The sequence below is a fragment of the Danio rerio genome, chromosome 5, assembly GCF_049306965.1.
Source record: "Danio rerio strain Tuebingen ecotype United States chromosome 5, GRCz12tu, whole genome shotgun sequence".
Classification (NCBI taxonomy): domain Eukaryota; kingdom Metazoa; phylum Chordata; class Actinopteri; order Cypriniformes; family Danionidae; genus Danio; species Danio rerio.
The window spans coordinates 17191667-17218042 of record NC_133180.1 but is presented as its reverse complement, the minus strand read 5'-3'; the positions used below and the strand labels follow the sequence as shown (position 1 = coordinate 17218042).

Genomic DNA, 26376 nt, shown 5'->3' with positions numbered 1-26376 from the left:
AAGGTACACATTTAAGTATACGTATTGGTACCTCAAAAGTATATATTAGTACCTAAACATGTTAAGAGGAACACTTTTGTACTTTTTAGGTACTATGTACCCTTGAGTTATTAATATGGACCTCTTAGGTACAAATTTGTACCTTTTGAAAAGGTACCACCCCAGTGACTGCTCACATACCTTTACTTCTGAGAGTGTATTTATTGCCCAATTGACTTCAAAATGTTTTTATTTATTTATTCATTTATTTTATTAAATTAAGTTTGATTGTTTCACCTTGTACAACTACAGGCAATGCTGTTTTGTTTTTGCATTGAGTTTATCTGTTATAATGAGGATGGAACATTATTTCATTCGTTTTGATATTTCATTTTCACAAACGTCATCTAAAACAAAGTAATCTTGTCTTAATGTGCTTTGTAATTTAACTGATGTGCTTAATACACACAAAAATAATACGCTAATCTTTTATGAAATCTGTGTCTATTTGTTGTCAGAATTGCAGAAATGATTGAAGAAAAGCTGTTAGTACTATATGTATGGGAGAGTGGGAACAAAAGTAACAAACCGATATTTTTGAAGCTCTGACAATTTTTGCTTTTGCAGGCTTTAACAGCACATGCAACCCTTAAAGGAGCTGCAAAATATTAGCTGATTTCGGGACCGTGTCTTACGGTAAGGTCAGAATTTCAGTTTTTAAGATCAGAAAGCAAATTATTGTAGCAGTGCTTTTTTTTTTCGATGTGTCACACTAATGATCCATCTACAGGTTATTTAGTGCAATAGCACATCCTGAAATTTTAAATGGCAAGAGTTCCTTTGGGGATGAAAGTAACACTGATATTTATGCCCAACTGATATTTATGCTTCTAGACATACTTTATTTTTCAGTTCCACATTAGAGTTTGCAGTGTTTAGATTAATATGTTTTATAAAACTAATGTATATTGTCAATAAAAATAAAATTAATAGTTATTTATAAAAAATTAAATAAATATTTACAAATTGAAAAAAAATTGAACATTTTGCATTCTTGGGTTGCTTTTGAAACATTTGATGGAGCTGAAATTGAAATAAAAATCTAGTTAAAATTTTTTTTGAAGAAAAAAAAGAATGTTTGCAGTTAATGTTATCTAGATCATAGTCAGATATGATTAAAATAAACAAGATTAAGCCAGTTAATCTAGCACACATTGTTGTGTTACTTTTGACCCAGCCATGTGTTACTTTTGTCCCTGTTGACGGGGTCAAAAGTTACAACAAACAACTTGTGTTTAAAGTGAAATTACTTTGAAGTTGTTCTACATTTTTTCAAAATACCACCCAATATTGCTAGACCACACTCATGCGTTAGAAGCAAAAATATATTTCTGTCTGAGACATTATCTTTAAAAAAAAAAAAAAAAAAAAAAAAAAATATATATATATATATATATATATATATATATATATATATATATATATATATATATATATATATATATATATATATATTTTTTTTTTTTTTTTTTTTTTTTAAATAATGTTACTTTCTTCCATGCTCTTCCCTATACAGAATTTCTTGGGTGTCTTATTTTTCTACAGCAAACATAAAATCTCAACAAAACAAAAAACACTTCCTGTTTTTGTAAAATAATAATAAAAGGACACAGCATGGGTCACACAGTAGGCCAACTCTCCAATAGTATTTGGGTACTTATTAGTTTGTTTTTGATTTATTTCATGTTAATTATGTAAAGATAAATAAATATAAAGATTTGTAGTAAGTTCTCAGTAGTGTTACCAAACACTTCTGCTTTCTGTCAAATGTAATACCTGCGTTTTACATTGTGAAATTTGGCATTTTTATGAAAAACAAAGAAATGGAATTTCTGTGTAATAATTTGATTGTAGCAAATTTTTATATTCATAAATGTAGATTTGTTAAAGTTATATATGTTTAACAATGGAAGTTGAAAATGTCTGTTTGTTATTTAAAGGTTAAATAAAAAATACAAAAAACAAACAAACAAACAAACAAACAAACCAACAAAAACCCTCTGCTTGCTGTCACCTGCCTCTGAACGATTCACTGGTTTGACTGAAATGAATCGCGAATCAAACTTAACTGAATCAGTATTTGTTCATACACTTTAGTTTACCCGGGCATTTGGAGGAGCGAACAGTGCATTCACCGTCTCTCACAGGTGTCAAACAGAATTACAGGTACATTTACACCTATTCTACGATTTTATACACGCGACAACATGGTTTGCAACTAGAAATAATCGAATATGATTGTTTTTTGTTATTGTGTGTTATTTTTCTGTCGAATAATGGCCTCAGTTTGATGTGGCTCACTGTCTAATTAAGTTAACGTTAACTTAACTTGACGGTTGATATACAAATAAGTTACCAAAAATACCAGATTAATGACATATGTATTATCTTTCTTCTGTTTAAAATTTAATGTTAACTTGCAAACCACGTGTTATAAGTGAAATAATCTCGGCTATTAACTTAAAACGTTTTTATGAAGCCACGTGTTCACCTCCATAGAGGTGTCGTCTGCAAAAAAGACAGACCATCATTATAATCACTGAACGAGCGAAAATGAAATTTGATTATTTCTATTGTCCTCATTTGGATTAAGGTCTCTGAATAATCATTACAGCTGTGATCTTTGCTTAATTATGCTCTTCTCTGCTGTAAAAATGTGGAGACCATCAAAGAACATTGTAATTGTTTTATGCTAAAAGGGATAGTTCACCCAAAAAATAACAATTCTGTCCTTATTTGCTTGTTTCAGACCTTAATGGGTTTCTTTCTACTCTACTGTTAAACACAAAACAAAATGTTGCAAATATGGCTGCACGAAATCTTTTTATTTATTACGATTATTACAATATACATTTATTGATGTTTTAAATGGCTTTAAACTATTGTTTGAAACAATTGCATAACATAATTGTATATATAAAAATAACAATAATAAATTATTATTAAAAATATGCATGAAACTGAATAATATATTCACATGTTACACTGTACATCACTGTATAATTTAAAATGTTTTACATTGACGTTACAACAGCTAACTTAGTCAAGAGCAGGGGTGATTTTAATTGTCTTTTGTTGTTTGATTAATATTAAAAGAAACAGACAGCAGGAATAATTTGTTTTTACTTCAAGACAATTCGCAGATCTAGATCTGGGGAAGCTACAGATGACATTTTATCAAATGCTTATGTTTCTAAAGAACGACTAGTTTATTTATATAGCAGATTTCATACAAAGTCCTTTACATAAACAAGAATAAAAGAAACAAAAAAAATAAAAACTACAATAAATAAAAATTATCAAAAACAAATTAAGTTGTGCTGATTTATCAAAATAACCGACGAGTAATAAAAAAATGAGTAATTACAGTAAGTCAGACACATTGACTTAATTATTGGATAAAATTTAATTCTACATACCGTTCAGAAGCCAGACTTTATTTGCGCTTCGTAACTTTTGACAGGTTCAGAATGATGAGGCACTTAAATTCTCCACCTCATGTTTTCTTCATGCCTTTGGGTTCAGCAAATAATTAAACAGCAAATTTTGTAAGAAATTTTAGTTTAAACACGCATAAGTGCGCACAGTGTGCACTTCTGTTCCCAAGTGCATTCGCAATGTCAACATCTGGGTAATAATGATAGCGTAAATGACTGGACCTAAGGCGCTCATACTGAATTTGTTTAATTCAATTCGACTGAGTTTGATGGACATTGCGTATTGACACAGGCTACATACAGACACACAAATTCAGTGCTCAGCATAATTGAGTACACCCCATTTTGAAAATAAATATTTTTATAAATTTCTTTGTGAATATAGTCAATGTATTTTGGTGCATTTTAAAGAAAAACAGATTAATTAAACAGATATATTTATTAAAATAATATTTTAGTTACTAAACATATTTAGAAATTAAAAAAATAATACAATTAAATTCAAACAAAATATTGCAAAAACAAAACCTACAAAATTTCAACAAATTTTTTTCAATTTTTTAACTTTTGATTTTTCCTCTTTTTAAAATTTGTATTTAATATTTTTCTATAACATAAATTTGGCTGTACTAGTTTTTGGACCATTTTTGTAAGTTATTTTGTTAGATAAGCTCCAGATTTGGCTTCAGTACTGACTAATCTAATGTATATGCACAAATATAATATTGTATAGCTTTCTTTTAAAAATATAAATGTAAAAGATAGATTTATGAGGGGTGTACATATGTAAGCTGAGCACTGTATATGCTTCAGAGTGCATGTTAACGCAATTGAAATGACACATTGTCATATAAATAACTAGGCCTTATAAAATGGTAGAGGAATATGATATGCTCTTAATGTGCCTCTTTTGCATTCAGAACATTTTTTGCAATTGCAGTTTTGAATGATTGGCATCCTTCAATCTTGATCATGATTTAGAAATTCTGTTAATTTTGCAGCCCTAGTTGGAAACCTGCAACCATTGACTTCCATAATATTTATGCTACTGTAGAAGTCAGTTGTTGCAGGTTTTCATTCATTCATTTTCTTTTTGGCTTAGTCCCTTTATTAATTAGTGGTCGCCACAGCAGAATGAACCGTCAACTTATCCAGCATATGTTATACGCAACGAATGCCCTTCCAGCTGCAACTCAGCACTGGGAAACAACCAATCACTCTTGCATTTACACATATACACTACGGGCTATTTAGTTTATTCAATTCACCTATAGCGCATGTCTTTAGACTGTGGGAGAAACTGGAGCACCCCGAGGAAACCCACACGAACGCGAGGATGCAGGTTTTCAGCTTTTTTAAAAATATATTCTTTTGTGTTCAACAGAAGAAAAAAGCTCATAAAGGTTTGGAAGCACTTGAGAGTGAGTATTTAGTGAGTACAATTTCATTTTGGGTGAACTAAACGTTAAGTGCATTGGGATGTACAAAGATGAATAATGCTGGAGGTCTGCATTGGTTTGATAATGGATATGCCAAGAAACACTTATTGATTTATGCTCTTTTTGTCAGTTGCAGTGAAGTGCAACAGAGGAAGAAATGGATCCAAAACGACCAACCTTTCCCAGTCCCCCAGGGGTCATCCGGGCACCATGGCAGCAGTCGACAGAGGATCAGAGTCAACTTTTAGATCAGCCCTCATTGGGACGGGCCAGAGGTCTTATCATGCCCATAGATGAACCTCTTCCTGGACGAGGTAGAGCTTTTAGTGTACTCGGAGAAATGCCGGTGAGATTTGGTAGAGGGATAACTCAGTCTATAGCTGCTGAGCCTCTGGTGGGCATGGCTAGAGGTGTGAGGTTACCTATGGAAGAGGGAGGTTTTGGGCGAGGACGAGGTTTTTTGCTGCCCACTCCTGAGCCCACTGTTGGGATAGGGAGAGGGGCTGCTATTGGACCAGTGCCTACACTGGACATTCAAAAAGCAGAGGTGGAGGAAAAGATGCCTGAGCTGCAAGCGGAGGTGGCTCCAACTGTTGCCAAGGTAAGCAGAGAAGTGTTTGCGGGGTCTTAAGAACTCTTAAAATGTCTTAAATTTCAAAAACAAAATTTTAGGCCTTAAATAGTTTTAAATTCACTCAAATATGATGTTGTGGGTTTTAAATCATTTTAAACGGGTCTTAATTTTTCAATATTCATGTGAAATTATTCAATCGGGCCAAAAAACATCCAATCACAAACAATTCGTCTCAATAAAACTTTTAACAAAAGTTACATTCATTAGCTGGGCTTGGTAATTAATCGAAAAGTAATCGAAATTGCCATTCAGAACCTATAATCAATCTAATTTTTCCGGGACGATTTTTTTGATTAATTTCCTTACGTGTCACATGATGCTGCATTGTTAAAGGCTGTGGCTGATTTTTACCTCTGCAGCCACATCTGATCACATCTGGTCAAGTAGGAAAATGGACTCATTCTTGAGCCTTACTTTGCTCTACATTGACGATGATTAAAAGCTGCACAAGAGATGTCTTTAGACGACATTTAAAACTTGTCAGAGAACTATCATTTATTCATCGTAATCGAGTTAATGTTTAATTAATTGAGATTTTGGGCCAAATCACCCAGCCCTGTTATCATTATTGTTTAACTATCTTACTTGCATTCTTGCAAAAATGTTTGTTTAAAATTTCCCCAGGTATTTATAGCAACCTGGTTTCGACACTGTTTTTGAAAATTGTCTTTTTTTAAGAAAAGTTATGGTGAAAAAAAAGTATAGATAACTAGTGTGCTTGTTTTGACGCATTATTAAAAATATTTTTTTTAGTGGGACACGTACAAACATCGGTTTGTACAAACAAGTGGTTAGTGTTCAACTTTGTACAAGTATGAAATTAAATGTTTAATGGTCTTAAAATTGACTTTGTGAAACCAACAGAAACCCTGGCAGAGGTTATTGAGATAGTTGACACAAAAATGTAAAATCATTTCAACATGTACACCTTCTTGTCATCTTATATGACTTATGTAGAGCTCAAATAGACAATTTAAGAATAATGTCAGTAAAGTCTTAAAGTAAGTGGATGAGTTCCTCACTGTAAAATGATTTAAAATATTACTAGTTAAAAATACTTCATATTTAAAGTATTTTTCAGCTATAAACCAATGTTTCCAGCTTTCAAATGTGTTATGAGTTCACAGTTGTTGTAAACATTAGCACATTGTAAAACATAGCTCAAGTTTAAACTATTATAAAAATACATTTCTATCTTGACATCACTAAGTAAAGGATTTGAGAATTTTCATTTCTGAGTAGAGAAGTATTAAATCACATCAAAGAAATGTATTAATTCAAATTCCAGTTGCAGACATTTTTTTAGTAATAGATTTATGTATGAAGTCTTAGACTTTGACTTCTTTTAGGTTGGTTCCCCTGGGACTGGATCGTCACTGGTGTCCATGTTCAGGGGTCTGGGAATTGAGCCAGGAAAGACATGGGGTAGAGGAGCTGCACCTGTTGGTATGTGATAAAACTTTTACTGTTTTGTGTGTGTGTTTGTGTGTGTTTGTGTGTGTGTGTGTGTGTGTGTTTGTGTGTTTGTGTCTTTTTATATTTTTTCAGGAGTGACTTTTAAAGAGATGAGAGACCAAGCTGATGATCAGCCATTTGCCAAAGTTAAGCAGTCATTTAACATCAGTTTGCTTAGTCTTAGGCTACGTTTACATGACAAAAAAGTGGCCAAAACAGATTTTTATTTTTTTTTCGTTTGAATGAAGTTTAGAAACAACATTTTTAAAATTATCAGAATTTTCACACTTGTGAAAAAAAGCTCATTTACTTATGCAAGTACCTGTAAGAAATTGGTGTGTGTACACTTGAGCAACAGCACTACCACACTGTTTAATCCATAGTTTCCTAAACGCGTACTATGCATGCTCATGACATCATCGTTTTCAAAGACTCTCATTTTTGGTTGTTTAATGAGACACAAACTTTAGTATGTGTATCCTGTTTTCAGATTGATGTGCTTTCAGTCCCAAAAACTCATTAAGTTTCCAGTGTTTGGCTAAAAACATTGTTGCAGAAACGGCCCCTCATGTTCCGACTGCACTATTTTCAAAGTAGTCGTGTGACAGATGTTTTCACACTGCATGGCTATCTGGGCTAGCATTTCGCCAATGCTTTATTTACACTGCAGGATGGATCTGCAACAGAGGATTTTACACTGCATGACTTTACTATAGGAAGAATTGCCCACAACTTTTCTTGGTCTGCAAACTACATCTCTCACAACTACATACACGTGAGAAATGACATGGAAACAATGCAAGGTCACACGGTATATCTTTTGTGTCAACTACTTAAAGAGAAAGAAGCCTTTAGTGGGCTAGAAAATGTTTTATTTTGCTCACCTGGCCTTTGAAGCAATTAGCAATTCCTCCTCCATAACAGGCCCTGGTGCTTCTCCCAAATTTACACTAGTTTTTCATTCATTTCTTGGGTCCAAATAAACCGAAAATAAGCCCTTTTAACTGAGATTGCATCTTTGGTAGTTCACATTGTATGATTGTTATTCACATGAAGGAGCACCGATTTGCCTGTGATTTCCGGCATTTGTCTGCGATTTTTCAAAACCTGCCGTGAGTCAAAATCGGGGCTAAAATCCTGCAGTCTGAACTCCGCATGTCAGCATTAGTCTATCCTGTTAGGGGTTTTTGACCAATTGTGCTTGTTGAGTCAACATCCATTGGTGTGAGAGCGAGCTCTAATTGGTTTTTCAGTTCAGCAAACAAGTGCATGAGAAAAATAGTGAATGTAATGAAAGCAAAATGACACAGGCAAGGTTCCTAATTTTACCATTTAAATAAATTATTATGCACTTTTAAATACATGAATAAATTCATATTTCTGTCCATCTGGAACAACAAAAGAGATAAATCGTAATCATGCTCTGCTTCGTTTAATGTTATTAGATGATTGAGTACAGACTATTGATACCTGCTGATGTAGACATTTATTTCCTTACACACAGGCTCTAAATGTACCTGTCAGTTGTTCATAGTCTTTATAGGGTGTTCGAGTTCACCTTTTTAACCCAGATACATTTGAGGTGACAGCTCTGCTTTCATCATTGCTATAGTTCTTTGCTGTCGGTTTTGTATGTCCGGGACATTAAATATATAGTCGTGACACCATTTACTCATCCTCTTTTTACTCAAACCCATTGTGATGTTTCTTTCATGGAACACAGCATGTAAAAGCTGTTCTTGTGCATGCAGTAATATTAGACTGTGATCAGCCTCTCTCCACCTCTAAAAAAAACCCATTAAAGCTTCAGAATACATGGCGTATATTTTTCGGTGGATAGCAACTTGTTGCCTTGTTTTTTGTGCTTGTTTGTACTTTGCCTACACAAATCCCATGTATTACTTGCCTTCATTTATTTCAAACATCTAAAAAGATTATATGTGCAAAGTCGACAATTCTGTCTAATCAATAGTGACTATAAAGACATTTATAATGTTACTGTGTTTATTATGCGGTTGTTTCAGATAAATGTTCTTTTTTCTTATCATTAGGGACCCTGAAAAACATAATGCTTTCCATTATAATAATGAGCACCAAATGTTAATTTCCTTCACTTTTGAAGTTTAGCATTTAGCATATTTTTTTTTCATTGTGTTGATATTTCACAGTAGTACTGTATTTTACTGTTTTTTTTTTTTTAAATGAAGCTACATGCCAACATCATATAAATTGCCAGCTGTATACTGTGCATTCTAAATACAACATGTCTGAATGCTATATGTTTTTAATCAAACTTGCACCTGTTTCATTATTCTTGTCAGCACTGTGCTGATTGCAATGGACATTAAATTGTGCGCCATCATTCTTGTATCCTTGGCAACACCAACAATAGTCACCACTTAGACTTGCAATTTACTGCTGAAGACAGCAGGAAGGTCAAGTAGCTAATAATGTAAACAAACTTAATCTGCATTGTAAATACAAATGCTAAAAGTAAGCACATTAATCTTGCATTTAAGTGCTTTCTTCTTTGTAAGGGCTTAAATAGTGATTCAGACAGTCCTTGGATGCTGTATCAGTGACCTTTCTAGGTTTTTGCATTACACACACTCTTGGGGAGCCTCTGCTTTTTTTTCTTTTTATTTATTTATTTATTTTGGGTCCATGCTGCACAGCAAAAATAATTTTCCTTATGCAAACAAACATGACATTTAAAGATAAGTCTTGCACCATCTTTCAGTACTATAATACCCCATGTTTGGTTGTTGCAGTGTTTCTTATGTTCGTAATGCACTGGTTCTGTAATTAAGTAAGCTGGCAGAATGTCAAATATCACCTGGGTAAAAAAAAAGTGCAATAATTAAATTTGTTATGTCGCTTGACATTAAATCAGATTTAACATGTTTTTTTTTCTCTGCAATTTATTTGTTGTTCAGATTTCCTTTAGTTCATGTTAACAGAATCAAAATTCTAAGTATAAACATTAGGGGTGTAACGGATCACGGTTGATCCGTGATTCATACGGATCACAACCCACAGTTCGGAGCCACGGGGCCCATGGATTATTAAATTTTTTTTACCGGTAGATTAATCCTAAATTTGTAACAATGGCAAAGAGATCGCCTCTCACATCATTCGAATCACATGTATGAAGGCATTTAGGCTTTCCTGTAAAATAAAAAAACTGAAAAAGCTGTGGTAGGTTATTCGGGATGTGGTGGGTATTATAAAAGGTGTTTTCTGTCACTACTTGTTTAGCCTGCTTTAATGCGTTCAGTGTAAGCTTACAAACATTCAAATAACACAGAAGTTCTTGTATAACAGTTAATAGTTTAAATAAAACCACTGATGTTTGTGGTAAAGATTAAAATCACGAACATGCATTTAACGACATTCAAAAATGAAAGTTGGTGGCAGCAATTACATTTAACCAATAGCATAATAACCAGCCATCAAAAATATACCTCTGAATAATTCTTTAAAAGTGATCATCTAGCAATGAAACATAAAGTTTTATGAGTGAATAACTGAATCATTTATTAAAATGAGTCTAAAGATAAAAATAGCGTCATCAGCAACAGTATTAACAGTGAAATTTTCACAGTACTAAATATTTTACAATTTATTTTTATTCGGCTGATTATTTTTTCATTTTATATTTAAAATTACAGGATCTAAGTTCTGTTTGTTTAAACCAAAAATTTCTTGCAGTGCTGTTTTTGTAATAAATGGAAAGCAAATTACATTTGTCTCCTCCCTTTTTTTGGCTGATCCGAAAAATGGTCCAATCCGTGACAACAACAAAAAAACAAACAAAAAAAACAGTGAGATTTGGGATCCATTACACCACTAATAAACATGGATGAATCTATTATATGTCTGTTTTGAATATTTGTTTTCAGGACGGGGTGCAGCAGGCGATATGGGGGCAGATTTGCAGCCAAAACCCACCATCATTGGAGCATCTCTGACTCCAGAAAGAGAAGAGGTTCGCTCAGAAGAATCGATCAGGTGACATTCAGTAACACCACAAAGGCTTGTTATTCCTTTGATTTGTTACTACAGTTTGTTGGAGTGCCTAGAGTTATTCATGTTTTATTTTGACATGCTGTTACCAGTGATAACAACCATTAATCAAAGTTGCTTAAATTGTTTTATACATTTGATTGTAAAAAAGTGTGGAAATATATTTACATTTTCAAATACACCACTCACACAACTTACACAAAAGCAGACATTTCTAAAATAAATGTTATCAAAAACTCATACTGGGCCTTTTATGCTTTAGTATTTTGACTGTTAACCAATTCTATTGGTTTTATCACACAGCAAGTTGATGACCTGCATTTTGTTCAATTGTATAAGTAAATGTAATATAAGTATGACCAGGTGAATCAAATGGGTCAAAAAAGTATCAAAAGGTTGGTCATTTGACTTTGCTTCATGTGGTTACAGTTTCCTGGGAAGAGGCTTTACTGGTTTTGGCAGAGCAGCAATGCCTCATATGACTGTTGGGCGTGGACCGATTGGCCCATTAAGTCCTTCACCTTCTGTCGCTGCCCCTTTCTCTTTGATTTCTGCTTCCTCATCCTCTGAAGATGCCCCGGTTGCTCCAGGAACACCTCCTAAAGTTGAAGTCAAAATTGAGACAGTGAAGTATGAATTCTCTTTTAGACACTACTTGTCATTTTTGCTATTTTGGATCATTCAGAATGTTTTGGCTCAGTTCTATTTAGATTTTGATTAAATGCATATTTTATTTAAATAAATATTTTTTAAATGAATACAACTTTTATTTCTATTTTATTAAAGTGAATTATTACATGTATAATAAAATATTAATAAATAATAAAAATTAATAGCAAAATAAACATCTCATTTCTAAGTGCAGTTTTTTTTTGTCATGAATTACACTTTTTACACACAAAAAATTGCAATAGACCTAAAGAATTCACCATTAGTATACATTCAATTTATTCTTAATGAATTGTGTTGTAATAAAACCTAATTTATAAATAGGTCTCTTCATTAGTGTGGTTATTCATAATAACTGTATAATGTCTCTCTTACCTTGTGTTTCTACAGGGAGCCTCTGCAGAAGATAGGAACTAAAGGCAGTCCCATACCCATTGGATCAAACTACATCCCTATCTGCTGCAAAAACGATGCAGTGTTTCAGTACCATGTTACTTTTACGTGAGTCTTAAAAATGGATAAGAATAAAATTATTAATAATAATAATATATATTATCAGCATTAAACTGAAGTTTTATAAAATAAATGAACTTTGACATGCTTAAAATGATGCACACTTACATTAGATGAAGACATACATAATGTGTAATATCTGACATGTTGAAATGGTCTCCCCATTAGGGGCTTTTCACACACTGTCTTTTATACATACACTACATTCACACTCACAATAGAAGGAATAGAACTGCAGTGTTTATGCTTGTGCACTCCATTGTGCTCTTATTTCAGGTGTAATAAAAAATAGGTATATATGATATTGACAGAATTAATATCATAATTTGATAATAAATAATAATTTAGTGAGTATGTTTTTGTGCTTCTGTCTTGGCTGGTTAGGTGTGACTGGCTGTGTTTCCATCCACCTATTTTCATATCTAAAATGTGGATAAAAACCGGTTGATGGAAATGTCATAATGTGCATAAGATTTAAAAATGTGCATAAAAAACATGCGCATAACTCGGTAGGATAAACTTTCTTTATTCAATAAGTAAAGATGCACATAAACTACGATTGAAACACTTTTACCGAATAAATTCTTGTATGTGCATTAAAAAAAGTCGTGTGATTTAGTTATAAGAGATCATGTGATTATTAAAAAGTGTGTGAATAGACAAACCAGCAGGCTGAGCACATTGTGAAACATCTGAAATGTTGTTTTGGTCATTCTAAAATGCCTTAACCATATCAGTATTAGTGTTAAATATATTAAATGACTTCCAGACTCATAAGCGTCTGCTTCACGTCACATGCCTTTAATCACCACCGTGCATTCACTGCATGTCAGATTGCCTTCTGAGGAGCAAGTCATTAATTAAATGAAGAAAAGATTCACACAGCTTCTCCTACCATAGCAAATTCAGTTTTTATCTTAACATTTAGCGCCAGTTATTTCGGAAGTGACGAATTTGTTCTCTTTGATTTGTTGGATGGAAACGCTGCTTTACACATACATTTAATTTGCATGTTTAGATGAAAACAGATTTTTATAGGTGGAAACAATTCACAGTTGTAACTAGTAATTATCCTTTCAAATCATTTTTATTACAAACTGTTTCAAATTAGTTTGGAATAATTAGTTCAAATTAGTTTCAAATTAGTTGTCAATAATGGGCAGCAAACTGTAAAGAATTAGATCACCTGTAAACACCCTCTCTGTCTCTCTTCCCTCATCTCTCTTTATTTTCTTTGGTTTACACAAGAAAGTGCACATTTAGTAGACATCATAAGTTTAGACTGAATAGCAGTGATTAGCACCATTGTCTTTTGAGGGCACATGATTTATGTTATTAATAATTACCTCTTTCAGGCCGAACGTTGAATCACTTAGCATGCGCTTTGGAATGATGAAGGAGCATCGGCCCACTACTGGAGAAGTAGTGGCTTTTGACGGATCTATCCTCTACCTGCCAAAACGTCTGGAAGAGGTTTGTATTGGTGTGAGGAATTTTTGCTTTCACTTACACTTTCCTGTTGTGTTCAATGGCTGGTTTTTCAGTTTGAGGTTTACTAACTATTGTGACCAGGGGCTAGTTCCATTAGGTATCAGGGTGATTATCTCAGTTAATTGACTATAGTTTAGAAAAGGATAAATATGTCAGGAGCTCAGAGTTAAACTATGGCAGCTTTTTCAGTTCCTGTTGGTTTTTAGTCTACTGTGTGATGAGTTTTGTGGGTATATGTCACAGTTTAATTTTGCTATCCTCACTTAAATGACCTAGTGTCCTGCACCCCTAATACAAAACCAAACAAACAACAGTTATAACTTTTTTGTCTGAATAATTTTTGCTTTGACTGTCTTTTTTTTTTTTGGCTTTGCTATTTACTTTGGCTTTGCTGTTTAACAGGTGGTTCATCTAAAAGCTGAAAGGAAAACCGACAATCAGGAGATCGACATCAAGATCCAATTGACGAAGATTCTGCCTCCCAGCTCTGACCTTTGTATCCCGTTTTACAACGTGGTCTTAAGGAGGTGTGTATCCACATAACTGTATTCTCAAAACACTACAAAGTCAGATTCCCTTGCAGTCACTAATTATTATTATTATTATTATTGCACTCACTGTTGGTCTTTAATAAGCAAAATTTTATATTTTTTCCCAATACAATTGACTCTATTTCTCAAAATAACTCCACTCTTCATCATTCATTGTACATGGAACTATGAATATGCTAATTAGTCTCCGCCTCCACTGACTCACACCAGCGCTATCTGCTCCACTTTCACTCAATTGAGCAAAGTAATCGATGTAGAAAATGCTGCACAATGGCAAGTGGCATACTTGGATTAATGGTTATTGCTATGTCAGTCACTACAATTTCAAGAGTGAATCTGTGAGAGAATTTATTCAGATTCTAGCAAGAGCGCTCCACTTATACTCAATGAAAATTTGTCACTCATCTTAGATCCTATAATCAGTGAAGCTGTCTACAACTCGCAATGAATCTTATTTACATTCTATTTGTCTGTTATGTGAGGATTCGTCAATGTGCAGAACACAGTTGTGAGTGGTTTCTGACGTAAACTCCTATGATTGCCATTGCATTCGAGAAATCCAGATATGTCTGCTATTGGCTATGTTGCTCAACACTGCAAAAATAGAAAATAGATTTTTGTAAATAGAAAAATCATTGTAGCAGAAAAGTCATTGTAGTAGGAATACAGAAATGCACTGGAGGTTTTCCCAAATCTGCTTGGCCAATATTTGGCAAATATGTTATTACAGCTGATGCTTAGTACTCTCTAGCGTCCCTGTAGATTGATTCCTGGCTCACTGCAATGCTGGTAATTGATGTCATTAGCCTTTGGCTTGGGTAAATTATCAGACAGCTAATGATGTGTTTCTAATTTTACTGAGGCTAAGTCCACACATACACAGGTATTTTTATATTCCCAGCTTTGAAAATGCATTATGGGCACGGCGAACCAACCCCTTTCACACATACAGACTTTTCTGAAAAATAACAATTAATAAGCAATTTTTCATGTGTGAACAAGCTCTTTTTGAAAATGCTGATAAATTCGTTTTACCAATTTTCCGGAAAGAGAAGTTGTAATATTAACGGTAATTTTCCAGAATTCTGCTCTGTGTAAACACAAAAGGAAAATGCAGGAATGAGCACGTACATGTTTAGAACATTCAGACTCCTTCACATCTGCGCTGTTTATGAAAATAAATGCCTTTAGAAAGGATGCTTGCTAGTCATGTAAGGTTTCCGTGTTCCTCTTTTAATGCCAACTGTGGAAAAATATTATCAAAAATGCTCTTGATTAACCACTGTAAGTTTACCTGCAAGCTCTAGAAATGGTCTTTTCCGAAAAATGACTGAACGTCCTTACATGTGATTAAATGAATAATTCAGCTTTTTACCATTCTGCGGTGCGTTTGCTGCAAGCGTGCAGAATTTGCCTCATTCGCATCTCCAACATTTGGTGTGAACCCAGCTGTGTTGGCCAATCAGAAGGGAGGGAACAGCATGCATGATGTTGTCATGAGTCGACTACGTAGTGTCCACATGATCGCACAGTACCCTGAGTTTCGTAAAATCTTCACTCTGGCCAAAGTTTTTAGAAAGTTTCAGTTTGTCACCGAACACTTGTGTGGGTACAGTGAAACTGCATAAAATACAGTGTGGTTTTGAAAATACCCGTGTTTGTGTGAATAAGTCCACAGTGTTCCAGTTTGCCATCTCAGACATGTACCTCTTAAAAATGTACATTCTTACATTTTCAGAAATGACTTGAGTGTTATAGAAAGTCAGTAGAGATAATGTGAAAAGGCCCACCAGGCATGATTGTGATAGGCTCATAATCAAGTTGTGTTTTTTAGACTTTTGTTTTTTTGTAACATTTATATGAAAATGCTCAGCCATTAATTTGCATGTGGGTTGTCTTTAATCATATTAATCACACTATACAGTCGAAATAATTTTAAAAAAAAAACTTTTTTTTCAACTCTAATCATCAGTATATTTTTTACTGCTTAAGATTTATTATGCAGATTTTGTTTCAGCACATTACTCCAGTCTTTAGTGTCTCATTGTTTCAGAAATAAATGTTTCTGAAACAATTATTAGAAAAACATAAATGTTTCAGAAATAAAAATAAATGAATTAATTTTGTGCATAAGAAACTTTTTTTTATTATCATTGTTGAAAACAGTTGAGCTGCTTAATATTTTTGTTGAAATCGTGATGCTTTCATGAACAGAAGTCTTTAATAAACAGAATTGTCAATAGGAGCAGTAGTCTGTTTTGGTAAATGCAAATATACTGGACAATCTGAATTTGTTCTGTATTGAGAGGATATTATGATATAGTTATGAGGGATGCCCCAATCAAGTTGAGTTTTTTAATATTATTTGCCAGTTGCAGTGCTTCTCAATTAATTTCAGTTTAGGTGGACTTTTAGTTATATAAAGTAGGGCTTGGCCCATAAATCATATATCGAATCATGATCAAATTTATTTTGATAACAATGATATGCTCTGGACATTTTGACTCTATTGATCCTAAAGTGACCGTCAAACAGCAGAAATATGCAACAGAAATCTATAATTGTGTTGATTATAAAGAATAACCAATTTTTTTGTAGCTGAAAATAGGTCATGCTTTGTCAAAGTATTTTTAGTGCACTTGTTTCACTTTCTCACCAACAGCTCACTTTTCCGCCAAAAATTCACTTTCCTGTTAACAGTTCACTTTCCCGCCAACAAGTTCACTTTCCCGCCAACAACAGTTCACTTTTCGCCAACAACAGTTCACTTTCCCGCCAGCAGTTCACTTTTCCGCCTGTGGTATCTTCCTTCAGTCCTGGTTGGAATACTCTTTTAAAAAGTAGAAAAGTAGAGGTATAAGTAAGAAAAGCTTATATCAAAATATATATCAATATCGTTCAATATAGAAACAAATTTTATGAGACTGCATTTTTGCCATATCGCCCAGCTCTAATATAAAGTATTAACTTACATTGTTTTTTTTTTTTTGTTTATATTTAATTGATTTGTGATGCATTAAGAAATTACAACAAACAACACGCTCTTGATATTAATATTGCTTTACAAAATAAACTAACTCTTTGTGCAGGATTAAAGTAAATCTAATATAGAGTACTAAACACTGTCATGTTGAGATTAAGGCAGTATTGCAATTAAAAACTTTACTCTAATTCAAACACAGACTCGCGTTACTGCCACAAATTGCAGTCTGGTTTATGTTGTCTTTCATGATAACTTACAAATAATAAAGATTTGATTGATCATATTAATTTAAAAAGCCTTAATTGGCCCCAATACTGATGCTTAAGGTCTCTTATCATCTCTAGCATGACATCTCTAATTATATGTATACACCTTTCAATTGACAACCACAGTAACATTAATAGCAAGGCTCTGAATAACCCTGTCTCTGAGTGAATGTCACATCTCTGTGTTTTCATTAGCCACAGTTCTTCCCTCTCGGTTACAGACAGAACTCTCGTCCCTTGTAAAACAAAACCCTTAGCAGTCATATCACTCAGCGGATTCCCTCATGTGGTGTCCTGGAGTCTCAGCACTGGGCCCGTCTCAAGTCAACCATGTTTGAAATCTACAATTAGCTGCGGTCTCAGTGGGGACTGAACACCCTGTTTGCTCTTGATAGCCAGGAGTGAAAACAAGCTCCCAGGAGAGTGCTCAGCGGCATCTGCCATGCTCAATTTCTCTTCGCAGCATGTTTTAAACATTAGAGATGGGGGTCATCAAGCAGTTTCGGAGAATTAAATAAGTGTAATCTCATTACGAACTGCGTGACGTAGCAACCAGAAGAGAAATGAAAACAACAGGTTTCGTGTTCAGGCAATATTTTGGGCCCAATGCAAGTTAAACTAATTTGCTAGGATTTGTGTCATTATTGCATATTTATGTATTACCACAAAAATCCATTTTGACTTCAAAAGCCGAAAATCGAGGTTGCAGTGATTAATTACAATAGAAAATGAATTGGGGCAGTTCTTGGAAGGATTAAATCCAGAAATGTGTTGCTTATGATATTATAAGTGATCATATTTATATATCGGGTTGTTTGTATATTGTTTTTGCAACAGCATGAAATGTGTTTTATTATACTGAAGTGTTGAGGGAATTGGGTAGGCTAAATTGTCTGTAGTGTATGTGTGTAAATGAGTGCATATAGTTGTTTCCCAGTGATGGGTTGCAGCTAGAAGGACATCAGCTGTGTAAAACATGCTGGATACGTTGGCGGTAGTGTGGCGACCCCAGATTAATAAAGGGACTAAGCTAAAAAGAAAATGAATGAATGAATGAAAGAAGTGTTGAGGCCCATATTAATTGGTCATTTATTTATATCTTCTTTTAACCTTTTATTAAAATGGTATGTTTTTGTAAGCGTATATCACTTAATTTTCTTTTTTCCATGTAATATTTGACCTAAATCAGCTATTTTGTGATGAATACAAATATACACTCACCGGCCACTTTATTAGGTACACCTGTCCAACTGCTCAATGCAAATTTCTTATCATCAGATCTGGTCAAAGAAAGGTGATTTCAGACTGGGATTTTCAAGCACAGCCATCTCTAGGGTTTACAAAGAAAATGAGAAAATACTCTGAGCAGCAGTTTTGTGGGCACTAATGCCTTGTTGATGTCAGAGAAGAAGGACCAGACTGGTTCAAGCTGATAGAAAGGCAACAGTAACTCAGTCAACCACTCAATACAACCGAGGTATGCAGAAGAGTATCTCTGAACACGTCCAATCTTTAGGCAGATGGGCTACAGCAGCAGAAGACCACACTGGGTGCCACTCTGGTTAGCTAAGAACAGGAAACTGTGACTAAAATTTGCACAGGCTTACCAAAAGTGGACAGTAAAAGATTGGAGAAATGTTGCCTGGTCTGATGAGTCTTGATTTCTGCTGTGGCATTCAGGTGGTAATGTCAGATTTTGGCATCAACAACATGAAAGCATGAATCCATCCTGTCTTGTAGCAACAGTTCAGGCTGGTGGTGGTAGTGTAATGGTGTGGGGGATATTTTCTTGGCACACTTTGGGCCCATTAGTATCAACAGAGCAATGTGTCAGTGCCACAGCCTACCCGAGTATTGTTGCTGACCATGTCCATTACTTTATGACCACAGTGTACCCATCTTCTGATGGCTACTTCCAGCAGGACTAAGCGCCATGTCATAAAGCACGAATCATCTCAGACTGGTTTCTTTAACATGACAATGAGTTCACTGTACTCAAATGGCCTCTACAGTAACCATATCTCAATCCAATAAAGCACCTTTGGGATGTGGTCAAACGGGAGATTTGAATCATGGATGTGCAGCCAACAAATCTGCAGCAACAGCATGACACTATTATGTCAATACAGACATGACAATATGTACATTCCAGTACCTTGTTAAATCTATGCCATGAAGGATTAGGCAGTTCTGAAGGCAAAAATACGTCCAACCCAATACTAGTAAGGTGTACCTAATAAAATGGCCGGTAAAAGGAGTGTGTAATAATGTGTAGTTAAAAAATAACATGCACTTGATTTGAAACCAGAATATTTCTTTAATGACAATGAATGTTAATGTAATGCCCGTCTTCATGTAATCTTGTAATGATAATTAAATTTGTAATAATTCTCAATGGCTGACTAGCAGTGACCATTTGAAAATGTACATACATTAATAAAGTAAATATTAAGTCAAGTATTGGGAAGCACTGGCAGTGTGAAAACAGCATGACCATGCTGTTGTAGTTAAGCTGTTCGCTTGCACGCCACATGAGCGTTCGGCTGTATTGTTGAGCCCTGTGGAGTATTGCTCTACTTTTTTCTGTGCATATGAGACCAGTCTGTGCTTTAATGGCTTGTTGACAGTCAGCTCTGACATCTCTCACTTTTCTCCTCTCTTTCTCGTTTTAGAGTGATGAAAATACTGGGGCTGAAGCTGGTGGGCAGAAACCATTACGACCCCAATGCGGTTGTGATCCTGGGCAAACACAGGTATTTTGCTGAGACCTGATTGACCATGATTGCGATCCATCTGAAATTGATGTGCTTCGCATTGTTTGGCTTGACACCGAATAAATCTACACTTAAAGCCTCAGTGTTTTCCTACCTGGCCTATAATTACCAGACTGTATATGAATCGTTTCAGCACCACTTGCAGTAATGGTTCACACACTGATTCTGTGTTAAAGATAATGCAGATTGTTTGCGTTTTTTTTTTTTTTTTTTTTTTTTTTTTTTTTTTTTTTTTTGAATGTGTGTCCATCAGGCTTCAGGTGTGGCCTGGATACTCCACCAGTATTAAGCACACTGACGGTGGCCTCTACCTGGTTGTGGATGTCTCGCATAAGGTGCTGCGAAACGACTCTGTGCTGGATGTCATGTGAGATTTTTAATTTTTTTTATCAGTGCAATCAATCATTCAGACATGTCCACATTTATAAAAATCAATGCCATTTTGTCAGTTCTATGTTTTATGCTACTTCAAAGCTCTTTTAGGCAAAGTCGCTTCATACACAAACCAAATAAAGGATTAAGAAAAAATATAAAAAGCATAAATATGTATATTTAGTACTATTTAATGAATTTAAGATTTACTCTTTTAAGTTTTGTTTCTTCTGAGCTTATCTTCCATTGCATGATTTTGCGTTATTGATTTACTTACAACAGTTAATAACAACATCTTGATTAGAACTTAAAATGGCAATGAGTTGTTAAAATAATTTGACAAGGTCTCCAAAAAGTCTTAAAAAGGTATTGAAGTTACCTTGAGGATTCCTGCATATACCCTGCCAACATGAATGCTTACCATTTTTAATCCTTATGTGATACATCATTGTTGTTCATAAACTGCCCTGAATTTTTAAGAGTGAAACAATTGTATTTTACTATAACAGTGCTGTCAGTATCTATTTCAGGGTATCCGTGAGGCCTTAGGGCTGATTTATACTTGCTTCAAGCACACGTGTTTGCTCAGGCACGGCTTGCACGCGGTTGCATAGCTCTCGCCGTAGCTAATGCTGATGCACACCTCTCAAAAAATGTAACTACAAGTCGCAACGACGCGTAGTGCAAGCTCTGTGATTGGTCAGCTTGGTAGCGCTGATGAGTGTGGGCAGGACAGAGAGCTGTGCGAGCCCGATGGAGCGAGTGTTTACAAGTGTCGAGTCTAGTGAAGGAGCTCCAGATGGAAACTGTACCGTATGATTAAAGTTGTTGCTAGTCCACCTGTTCCCGCCTCAGAATGAGTGAATTGTAACTGCTTGTACATTAAGGGAGAAAAAACAAAACACCAGCGAAATAACTCGACACAGAGAAACATAAAAACCCACTGCCAGCTAGTGTTTCGGAAGTGTAATTGCAGAGCAACACAAACAGCATGCAGAAGTATAAATGCACCTCAACGCGCAAGGCAGGGGCTGTGGGACACGCTGATCACTCGACGCTGATCACTCATATTTGTATTATATGAATACAAAAACAATTTACAGAAGTAGCTGGCCCATTAGAAAAATCTTTTAGCACTGTAAAAGTCTAATTTCATTCATGATGGTCTTCAATAGTCTTAAATTTGACTTGAAGAGATCTGCAGAAACCCTGTGTTTGTTTATTTTTATACTTAAACTTCTCATTTCATGCCATTGGGTAGCACTTGATGTTGGCAGGGCATTAAAAATATATCTAATTGAAGTAAAGAAATAAGTTGTTAATCATATAAAGGTTTCTTTCAGGAAGAATGCTGCCATAAGATTTAGGTTCAGAGGTTTGACAGTTTAGCAGAGTGCTGAGTTATGAAAATGAGCAACATCACATTCATTTATGTGATGCTTTATTCAATGCAAACTTTTAAATCCACTTCACTGCAATAAACAAGAAAAGAATAATCATTGATGTAAATTTCAAATATGTTACACATTCAGTATAATGGAGACACTGTTATGGTTCACTTAAGTTCAATAACCATGTCAGTGTTGTCAGATTTGTCAATTGCACTTGGTTCAGCTATAAAACAGACAGCAGACAAAAAGAGTCATCAGACCAGCTCAAATCAGTTCATATTTTTCAATAGAGTCAGTGCGGTATGCAATAATGTTATTACAATGTAATATTAAGCTTCATTTAAACGCCAAAAACAACAGTCATCAGGGTGGCAAAATCCATAGATATATGCACTAGATATCGCATACTGGTCCTGAGTATGCGTCAATACCACCGCCACATTTGTACAGTGCTCCCAGGACAAATGTCATTAAACTGTACTAGTCAAAACTAAAGCCAATGTGAAGATGCTGGACTTTTGTGCTGTGTATGGGTGTAGTAACGAGCAAACAAATAAAACAAAGCATAAAGGCAGAACATTTCATGGGTAACATTTCGTTTTTATGATAATTTTTATGTTACTAACGTTTGTGCTAAAGAAGTAACATTATTGCTGATAATAGTCACTTACTGCACTGACCATAAGGCAAAGTACCAGCAACTTTCACTAATTCTAGGCTGATGCGAGTTTTTTGAATAAAATCAGCAATTGAAATATGACAACAAGACACTGTGGTGCCAGAAACGTTTATCTTTGTTGTAAAGTGAAGTAACGGCTAGTTCTTAAAGTAACTTAAAAGGGTCCATGGTAACATCAGTGCCTGCGCCTCGATGTACATACTGTCCACCCCAAATTATTAAATATTACATATCTTATATATCATTTAGATCGGAGAGGTGAATATGCACAATTGAGACGCAGGGATATTAATGGTTCAAATGAATAATAATAGGATAATGCATTTCCATGCACAAAAACATATCCTTTTTGTCGGCAATGCTCATTCAGTCACTTATCCGTCGATATAGAAAGTGATGTAAAATGATAATTTTTGTAATTTAATCAAAATTTGCACAAAGACCACCAGGAAAACTCCTGATCATAGATATATGTAGATATATTTATATATCTATGACTCCATATTGCCAGTCCTCCACTACACCTTGGTCCCACATTTATTTTAATGGAGTGCTACTCTGTACTAAAATGGTGGCTCTATTGATGCATTCTTTCCAATAGACAACAACAGTGTAGGCAACATCTAATGTAAATATCTATGAGCAAAACCTACATGAATCCCAGAGCTCAGAGATGATTTAAAGGAATAGTTCACACAAAAATAAAAAATTGTGTAATTTTCTCACCCCTGTTCAAAACCAGTTTTTTTTTTTCTTTCTGTTGAACACAGAAGAGAGCTGTTTATTATTGACTTTCAAAGTATTTTTAACTGACCCCAGTTTGGGTTCCCATATTTCAAAAATCCTTAGACTTGGGCCTTGTTCCCAGTTTGTGGAAAAAATAATTAATTGTACCTGTTCCTAAGATGGCGAGGCCCTCAGCATATAATGATTTTAGACCTGTGACATTAACGTGTAATTTTAAAATGTTTTTGGAAATGTGTTGTGTCCATGTTAAAATCAGAGGTTGCTAGTAGTTTAGATCCTCTACAGTTTGCCTACAGGCAAGGTAGAGGTACTGAAGATTCAGTGAATAGTATTTTGCTCTTGATTCTGAAGCCCTTAAATAATCCTAAAGCTTATGCTTGGCTGCTTTTGATTGATTTTTAGTTCCGCTTTTAATGTGATTCAACCGCATTTGCAAATTGAAAAGATGGAACAGCTGAATATAAACCTATGCTTGTGTAAATGGTATTTCTCATTTTTAACTAATAGAAGGTTAAAAATTTTCGTTAAGATGAAAATAACAGTAGTACTGGGGTTCCACAAGGCTGTGGCAGCTCACCTATTTGTTTTACACTTCTTATAAATAAATAAATGTTCAAGTAAGCATTTACAAAACTGGTTTGGACAACAAGCAAAGTGTGAGTAAATAATTTCTGATTAAAATTTTTTTGGATGAACTTTTCTTTAACCTCTGTCAATATGAACAAAGCCCTAGTAGAACAGTTTTAGTAGGTTTTGGGTTTTAGCATTAAGTCATATGTATAAAATAAATGCATGTTAGTGTTTTGATTAAATCAGTGAAAAAAATTGCTTACTCTGCTGTCCCTGGAAACCTGTTTTCTCCTCTAGGAATCTGATTTACCAAGGAAGCCGTGAGAGCTTTCAGGATGAATGCACAAAGGAGTTTGTGGGTTCAATCGTCATCACACGCTATAATAACCGCACTTACCGTATTGATGACATCGAGTGGTCCAAGTCTCCCAAAGACACTTTCACCTTGGCTGATGGATCTGTGACCACGTTTGTCGATTACTACAGGTTCATGGAAGCCAGTTCTCTGAATGCATGTAAAAGACACAGCATCTGGACAGTAACTGAATTATATGATGCATATGACGTTGTGAAAGTCCTTACATTTTTATATTGCAGCTCAATATGATTGTAGGAACAGATAAATATCGCTTTCAGATGCTTTTTAAAAAATTAATTGTCAGTTTTTATTCATTGGCTTTTTATGTGAACAGAAAGAACTATGGGATTACCATAAAGGAACTGGACCAACCGCTGCTCATTCATCGTCCAAAAGAGAGGTCCAGACCAGGAGGAAAGGTGAAGTAATGCTCATCAGTGGGCTGTTGTGTTTTCTTGAAGCTTTAGAAATTGCAGTGACAGCTGCATATCAGTCAGTGGTGTTTTGAGTAGCACAAGCATGACTGAATTCACACTCCGTACTGTCATCTAGTGGTGTCTTTTGGCACTGTGCTTTAATACTGGTTTATTTGGTTTGATAACAGATGTTTACCACATCTGATGATTATTGGTGAATTGAGGAAATGTGTACATATAAATGTATACACTAGCATTCAAAATACTTTCAGTCAGCAAAGATGGAGTAATTTTATGGAAGACAACTTTTTTTGGTTTACAGGGTTGAGAATATCTTTATTTAAAATTAAATTTTTTTATTTGTCATTTTATATTCATCATACACAGTATGACATGCAGTGAAATGCTTACACAGCCACTTACACGTCTTAGAATAATAATAACAACAAAAAAATAGCCAACTTCCAGCATAGATTTTTCACAGCGGATCCCCTTCCAGCTGCAACCCTTCACTGGGAAACACCCAAACACACTCATTCACACACATACACTACGGAGAATTTACCTATACCGCATGTCTTTGGACTTGTGGGAGAAACCAGAGCACCCGGAGGAAACTCACGCCAACACGGGAAGAACATGCAAACACCACACAGAAATGCTAAATGACCCAGCTGGGGATTGAACCAGCAACCTTCTTGCTGTGAGGCAACAACACTACCCACTGTGTCACCGTGCCACCCTGTTATACAAAACGTACAAAATAAATATATATTTTTTTATTTTATTTATCTGAGCTTTCTGAAAAATCTATTAGGTTTTCCACATAAAGCTTGCATAGCTCAACTTTTGCTAATAATTTAATATTTTTTCAGCACAAAAATCTGCTTATTAGAATGCTTTCTGAAGGATTGTGAAACACTGAAGCCTTGAGTAATAATGTTGAAGAATCAGCTTTGCTTTATGAATAAAGTCTAACAAAATAAATTATATTAAGGTAAAAATGTATTAAGCGTAGTTCACGCAAACATTCACAGCAAAACATAAAAGCAGGTTTTTAGTGAAACCGTGGTGTTGGTGATTCATAAAAATGTAGGACGGCATCTAACAGCACTTTACACACACACACACACACACAAATAAAGTGGTCACTTGCTATAATGGGGTTCACCTTTTGCTACCTCGCAGTTTCGCAGATTATTATTCTGCAATTTGACATTCTTTTTTTTTACAGCGTGTTGTGTTCTGCATCCTGATTGGCTAAAGACCATTGTCAATCAATCTCCTCCATGTCTTGTCTCCTGTAAAGTACAGGATGCGTTCAGCTTCCCAAATTTACATAAATCTTTGATCGCTAGCAATGTGAATCTGTAGTGCTGTACTATATGATTGCGAGTTTTCTCCCCAACAAACCCCATATTGTCGAAGAAACATTCTGCACTGTCAAAGGCACCTGCTTTAGCACCCAAAAGGCAGAGGAAAATGCTAGCCATCACACAGAAAGTTGAACTTCTGGAAATGCTAAAGAAAGCTAGAAGTTACACAGCTATAGGGCGCCATTATGGA

The 26376-nt window shown here is 34.8% G+C and overlaps 1 protein-coding gene across 2 annotated transcripts in view; it reads left to right on the top strand.

Annotated features, from left to right (window-relative positions):
* Nucleotides 1–2125: 2125 nt before the first annotated feature.
* piwil2 (piwi-like RNA-mediated gene silencing 2) overlaps nt 2126–26376 on the top strand; it is a 40747-nt gene continuing 16496 nt past the window's right edge. Inside the window, 12 exon segments of one of the 2 annotated variants that reach the window (NM_001365624.1) lie at nt 2126–2205; nt 5046–5516; nt 6899–6995; nt 10907–11015; nt 11460–11660; nt 12090–12200; nt 13568–13685; nt 14106–14230; nt 20176–20256; nt 20531–20644; nt 24334–24522; nt 24729–24813. In NM_001365624.1, coding sequence (NP_001352553.1) covers nt 5073–5516; nt 6899–6995; nt 10907–11015; nt 11460–11660; nt 12090–12200; nt 13568–13685; nt 14106–14230; nt 20176–20256; nt 20531–20644; nt 24334–24522; nt 24729–24813 — 1674 coding nt within the window. In that variant the 5' untranslated portion in view covers nt 2126–2205; nt 5046–5072. 2 annotated transcript variants of the gene reach the window in all.